A 7151-nucleotide genomic window follows, 5' to 3' on the forward strand; every position below is an offset into this window, starting at 1 on the left:
CCTATTTTTTTTTCTCCTTGCTTTTGCCCCTGACTGCCAGGTTTTGGGAGCAGTCGAGCTGTCAGACAGCCTGAGCATCTGATTAACTGTGACCTACATTTCATTAAACATCAGAGCCTGCTTTCAGAACAGGCGAAAGCAAGCTGCCCCTCCCTGGGGAAGTCAGCTGGGCCCAGAGCAAGCCATGGAGGGGAAAGGTGTCAGCCTAGAGGAATCTCAGGGTTTCTTTCCCCCGACACCCCCCTGCCACCTCCCAAAGCAGCATGTCTTTTTTGTTTATGTTTTCCTATGGACCAGATCGTGGGTTTAAGTTTCTTAGCTGCGGGGACTGCTGCCATTGTTCCCAGTTTCCCAGTCCATCATGCAGCCTTAGGTTAATCCTTTAATCTAAGAGTGGGGGTCGGCACAGTAAAGAACCACTTCGCTTCTCCCTGTGCATATCGCAGCAACGCCTTCCCTGCATGAGAGCACCATGGCCTGATAGACTACACAAAGCCTGAGGGGGAATGGAGGCATGGGTGAAGTGATTCACCGAACTGTCACCTGCTGCAGTGCAGAGTCTGCCTCCATCTCAACTCTGTCGCTGCCATTCTGTCCTCCACAAAGAAACTCAGCCTGGGTGCTTCACTCGCCTTGCCTCAGCCTGCAAATGGTGTGCCTAGGAATCCGGGGCAACAAGCACCCTTTGCTTACCTTCTGCCTGTTTGCTTCATGGACCTGCCTCCTTGCTGGGCACCCTCTGTGGCTGGGGGAGCACATGCCAGCCCTTCATAAACCAGGCATAAACCTTCATAAACTAGGCTTTGCTCTCCACGTCAGAGGAGTTGCGAGTTCAGGTTACTTCTCGGCAGGCAGCCCTGCCAGCCAAGTTAAATGCATCCCATTTACAGCCACAGACCCCAACTAGCATGTTCTAGCACTGCCAAGGACACGGTGATAACCCTGATTTAAAATACAATGGCCACAGCTGACAGACCGTTGTACCTGGCAACCTGGTCACACAGAGTCCTGCTAGTGCAGGGGCGGGCAATTATTTTGAGCAGAGAACCGCTTACTGAGTTTTGGCAAGCCATCGAGGGCCACATGACAGGCAGCCCAGGGCAGATAAAAAATTTGGAAAATTAATATTAAGGGGCCCTGCGGGCTGGATAGAATGGCCTGGCGGGCCGCATCCGGCTCCCAGGCTGCATTTTGCCCACCCCTGTGCCAGTGGTACCACCTTATCTGACCCAGTCTAGATGGGCCCCTGGGTGGGCCCAGTTATCTGCAGCAGAACTAAGTGGCTTTGTCCCACTGATTGCCCCTGTGAAAGAGGAAAGGAGAGTCATTGGGGTCCCTGGAACATTAGTCACTTCCTCAGCAGGAGGGAGCAGTGCTCATATGTAGTGAACTCAGTGCTGTCCTTGTAGCCTTCTTCTAACACAGCTCAGTGATCCATGAAGAAGGACCAGGAGGAAAGGCTGCCACCCCTTTCCATTTTCCCCTGTAAACAGGAAGGAGATTCTTTCAGCAGAGTCTGATTCAGCAGGAGAATTGTCCAGCTGAAGCTGCTCAGCTCTGGCTGTCTGAGCTGTTGAGACATGTTCTCTGCTTCTGTCAGCAGTGTAGTGGGAAGCAGGGGGGTGCTTTGGTGACCATGGTGTTAAAACTTCAGAGCTGGGGGAGCAGGAAGGCTGTTTCTTCTTGCCCTTCCAAGATCATCAAAGCCAAGCCAGCTTGTATTGCTCATGCCTTCTTTCCTCCCCCAAGGCCTTTAAATCACCTTTCCATGGTTTTTATTGAACCACCAAATATATAGGCAGGCCTCTCCTGTGAATATCTAGGCCAGGGAAAACTTCTCCTCCTGCTAGTGTCTCCAAACTGTGGCCCCTGCTCCCTCCCTGTTCCGGAATGGACTTTCTAGGGGTGGAAAGCAGAATTTCAGACACCAAACCTAGCAAGGGGTGGGAGATAGCCTGCCAAACACTGTTCTGCAGTTTGGCTCCTAATCCTGGTTAATCCCAAGGAAACAAACTGCCTTTGTGATCTGGCCAATCCAAGCTGAAAATAAACCTACGGGAAGAATCCTGGCAGAGGCAAAATGGAGTCTGTGAAAGAGCCAGGGGGATGGGGGTAGAGGGGGTGTTTGGGGTTGTGGGGAAGTTATAGCGTTTGTTTTCTTGCCTGAAAAAGCATTACCTTAAATACTGATTTATTAATGCCTGTCATATATTTCCTTCTGGGGCTGACCATGCTTTGCGCAAGGCAGGTCGTCATTTGACCATACGTTTCCATCCCTGCGGAAACCCTACTCTATGTTTCTCTTTGTATGCGACATCCTTGTGTCGCCCAAGGAAGGGGTTAGGTGTCCATGTACTTGTGGGGTTTCTCTACCTGTCCTGCCCCAGCCTCAGAGAGAGTTCCACAAAGCTGGAGAAGTCCTTCACAATGGTGTGGATGCTCCAGCTTTGCCTCTGGGGCTTTGTTTCAGAGCAGGGACTTCCCACCACGTTGCTAAGGAATCAGGTGGGTTTAGACCCAGGCTGGTTTTTGTCTTGTGATTTTGAAGCTTCAGTACATATCTCACTCTCATGGCTTCCTGGAAGGGCATGAGTTTGTCCCTGGTGATCTCCTTTGCTTTGCTGCCACTGTGTCCTGATGTGTTGGTTAAATGCTGATGGTTTCCACTAAGCTGTTAGCCTGAGGGAGAAGACCTGAGTCAGGAATGGTAATGTGTGATGCAGATTGGAGGGGGAACAGTGCGCAAGGCTGGACACAAAACCAGACAGGCTAAGGCTCTGTGAGAATCCTGCCCCCTGGCAGCATGGCCCGACTGCCTACTCCATGGCCCAAGCAACCTTGTCTCTTGCAGGGAGAGGCTTCTACCTCTCCCATGCTCTTAGTTGCTAGCTGTGGGGCACACGAATGTCCCACCTTACCCTAACCCTTACTTGAGGCAGTGTCTCTAGCTAGGGTGTCTGGCTCTGAGCATCCTCCTGTTCCAAGATAGGTTTGTCTCCTTTTCCTGGCTTTCCTCGCATCCATCCTCTCACCGCACTCCCCTCCCCCCTGCTGTCACACCCAGCTGTCAGTCAAACTGGAGCCCTCCCTGGTGCTATGCAACAACAAGGCCCTCACATTTCCTCAGCACCAGCCCCAGCTCCTGGCTCCAGTAGCAACCCCTTCCTCTGGCTTGGCCTGACCTCTCTGTGCAAGCAGGCCATTCCTCCCACTGTCCCAGGGCACTGACCCACAGAGCAGCTGCCTGCTGCTCATTTGTCAGGGAGAGGCAGTCGCAAACAGGAAATGCCTTGCAGCGTGTACCCAAGCCAGGACACAGGCTCTCTCTCACATGCCCCAGGGTTAAAACAGCAGCATGTTGCCAGAGGCTTACTGGCAGCCCCAGCCCAGGAGGGCACATGGGTAGCACATGGGCTGACCAGGGTGGAGATGCCCGGCAAATGCGGCGCTCTCTGAGGCAGCCCAGCCCAGGCTTGTCAGAGCAGAGGAGCTGGAAGAAGTAACCGGCAGCCTATGCCAGGGCCAGACCTGGTGTCTGTCAGTGTTGCCCTATGCTCCAGAGCTCTGTCCAGTAGGGCTGTGTGAAACAGCACTGTTCTGATTCAACTTCCATTTTGACGATTCGCCAAACCAGTTTCATTTCGTTTCGAAAGCACTGTTCCATTTCGTTTTGTCAAAACTGTTTTGCTGTTTCAGTATTTTGCCCATAGGTTATTATTGGGAAACACAAAATGCAGCCGGCAGGTGGATCAGGGGCTTCCCCACACCCCTGGGAGGGCTGCCGGGGTTGTGCCGGAGTCCTCCCAGAGGTGTGAGCCCCCCGATCTGCCTGCCAGATGACAGACTGGCATGGGGCACAGCCCACACCCAGCACCAGGAAGTTCGGTGCTGCCGCTGGCCCCAGACAGCAGCACCTGGCTCCTGTCACCCAGCAGGCAGATTGGGGGCACACACCTCCAGAAGGACTCTGGATTCCTGCCGGCTGAAGGAGCTGGGTGCTGCTGCCTGGGAGCAGCGGGGCAGCGGCAGATCACCTCGTGCAGGGACCTGGTGCCCCGGTCCTGTGGTGGGGGAGGGTCCCCACACAAGCTGACATGCCCCGGGCCCCGCGCCCACCTGCGGCATGGTACAGCTACCTCACAGCATCACAGCTAACTGTTCACCTGAAAACTTGTGTTTTATTTCTGGGTGTATCATTTACATGTTTAGCTGAGTAACATCATCGTCCTGTGCTCCAGTTTTCCTACATATAAAATGAAGGAGAAGACAGAGTGGCATTAGCTGCCTTTCCTTGTAAAGTTCTTGGAGATCTGCAGATGAGAAATGCGAAGAGCTGAAGCACCACTATAATGTGTGCAGGAACTATAGCAGAGAGTCCTGGGGTGGGGGTAATTTGGGCTTGTGTGATTGTTAAAGTGCGCCAGGTGTGCTACGCAAACACTGTGATGGTGGTGCCACATGACAACATGGCCTGGTCTTGCCAGTACGGGGCCAGGGCAGATCAGCTCAGCTCATGCGGGAACCCCGCCTCCCCTGCCCAGAGATCAGGGGGTGGGTCCCCGCATGAGCTGATCTGTACAGGCCCCATACCAGAGCTGACGGTAGATCAGCTCATACGGGGACCCTCCCCCACCCTGGGGTCAGGCCAGCGGGTCCCTGCCTGAGCTGATCTGCCCCAGGCAGCAGCACCCGCCTCCTGTCAGCCCACGGGCAGATTGGGGGCCCACTGGCACCCCCAGGAGGGCTGAGGGCTGTACCAGAGTCCTCCCGGCGATGCAGGCAAGCTCCCAATTTGCCTGCCAGATGACAGGAGGCAGGTGCTGTCAGCTGGGACTGGCGCTGAAGCCAGTAAGCCTGGCTTCGAAACTCGAAGCGTTTTGAAACTTTCGAAATGTTTGGTGTTCCCTTGTTCGGAGGCTTTTGTTTCATTTCGATTTTGCTGTTTTGAGTTCAAAACACATTGAAACAGCTTTGAAATGAAACGCTGGGCGAAATTTTGCACAGCCCTACTGTCCAGCTGGCCAGGAGTGCCTCCCCTTTTCTTGTAGCTTGGAACCTCTGTGGAGCCAACCAAGCTGGGCCTTGTTGGTGAGAGACTTTGGAGGAGGCTTCTGTTCTCATGACACTGAAGCAAACACTTAACCCCAGCTCTCAAGCAGGAGGGTACTAGTGTGTTTTGTTCCTCCACAAGTCCCATAGCACAAGAGGCTTTTCTTTGACTAATGGCTTCCTCTTAGCCAGCTTCCTGTCAGCTGCGAGAGAGAGCAGCAAGGACCAGTGGGCAAAGTCCAAGCCTGGGAACGCACAGTCACTGGGTAGCACCACTGACTTCAGACATGGCTTTAGCCAAAGCTTTTAGCCTGGCAGTCCCCCGGAAGCAGGGTTCACTCCAGTCTGCCTCAGCTTCAGTGTTTACAAGGGGCTTGGAGAGCAAGCCATCTGGCCTTGCATGTACCTGTTGCCACTGAGCATTACCCTAGGCAATACTCCAGCTCCTTCAGGTCCCCAGATAGCAGCCAGCGCAGCCTGGACTAAGTTTCTAAAGCATCAGCCATCCACCCAACTTCCTGGGGCCTGGCATGGCCTGGAGTGGGAGTAGCTTGAATCCTCCTTGTTGATGGAGAAGCACTGGCAGTGCCTTGAGCTATTGTAAGTGCAGGCAGTGCCCTCAGAGACAGGGCATTCCCTGGCTTTCATGCTGAGGATTTGTTTTGTAAGAGCTGGGCTCATGGCAGACACTCCCCATATATTATACCCAGGAGCCATGTACTAGACTGGAGCAGCAGGCATGTTGTTGACCCTGCCTTTCCCACTCCTTCCCATATGCTTGTCTAGTTCATCAGGAGCAAGGAGGGCAGTGCCAGGCTTCTGCCTAGGTACCTGAATGCCTCCTCTCTCTCCCCCATCCCCTGCTTCTGAGCTGCCATAAAACTGCACATACTTGTAATGCCCCTTTGGCCAGCAGCTGCCTTGTGAAGGGTGGGGCAGCTTTTCATGGTATAAAGCAGTGGCTGCCTGCCTTGGGAGCAGGTCCCCCTAGCCTCTTGCATTCCTGAGATGCTGCTTGTGGGGCCCTTTGGACATGAAAAATGCACTCAGGTCTTTGCTTTCTCCCCCAGAGACAGCACTAAGATTGGCCATGGCTTCAAGAAATCACCGGCACCCAACATCGACTATGTGGAGCTGCTGCAGCACTTTGAAAAAGTCCAGAACAAGCACCTAGAAGTGCGGCACCAGCGAGCTGGCCGGGGGGAGCACCTGGACCAGAGGGTCATCCTCTGAGCGCCAAAGCCCTTGGCATGTGTGGAGACTGTAGCTTGGGGAGAGGCCAAGGCAGGGGGAGCCACAGGGACTTAGTGGCTGCAATGGATTCAGGATATGTGCTCCACTGGGGAGGGAGGACCAGGGCTGTTTGGAACATGCAGCTGGGGAAGCATCTCCACCAGCAATGCTTGCATGCAGGGCACTTCCCTGGAGAAATGCCTGCAAAGCCCAGGACCTCATCCCATGCAACCTTTCTCATTATCTCAAAACAAGCTTGTTGGGACCTGTTGGTAGGGAGGTGACTGGAGGAGCCACCAAATCCATCTACCCATCCTTGGACTTGTGCAACAGGGTGAACTATTTGCCTTAATGCCTCCCCTGTGACAGTCAGCTGATGGCTTAGACTGGCCTTGCCAGTAAAGCCAGAGGGGAAATGCGTCAGAGGAATTTTCTGGTACCTCCAGCCTGAAAACAAATGTGTGTGTGATTAGAGGGGCAATACCTCCCTGGCTGCCCTGCTGCCCTCCTGCATGTCGCCTCCTCCTCAGTCAGCTCTGTGACACTCTTGAAGGAAAACAGGTCTCTATAGCTGGCTCCCTGGATCTTGCAGAGGAGCCTCTTCTGACCTCCCCAGGGCAGAGCCAGCAGTGTCTAATGCTCCAGTGCTCCTGGCTCTCTGGATCCACATTCCTGTGTGTGTATCCCCCTAGCCCCCAGTGTAACTCCCCTCACTGCTGTGCGTATAGTGATGCAGCCTTAATTTATAGCTAACCTCAGAGCATTCTACATGTGTATATAGAGTCCATATCAGATTTCTAGCTTGAAAATAGATCTTTGTACCTACAAAAAAAAACCCTCCCCATATCAAAATAAAAGAATGGTGCAGA

At 53.7% G+C, this 7151-nt stretch overlaps 1 protein-coding gene across 2 annotated transcripts in view; it reads left to right on the forward strand.

The window, feature by feature from the left end:
* Nucleotides 1–7151, forward strand: part of VAC14 (VAC14 component of PIKFYVE complex) — a 199312-nt gene extending 192161 nt beyond the window's left edge. For both annotated transcript variants that reach the window (XM_090063857.1, XM_090063855.1), the window contains one exon: nt 6120–7151. In XM_090063857.1, coding sequence (XP_089919983.1) covers nt 6120–6282 — 163 coding nt within the window. In that variant the 3' untranslated portion in view covers nt 6283–7151. The remainder of the gene's footprint in view (nt 1–6119) is intronic.

Source organism: Crocodylus siamensis, chromosome 9 (assembly GCF_052110815.1).
Source record: "Crocodylus siamensis isolate JL-2025a chromosome 9, ASM5211081v1, whole genome shotgun sequence".
NCBI lineage: Eukaryota > Metazoa > Chordata > Crocodylia > Crocodylidae > Crocodylus > Crocodylus siamensis.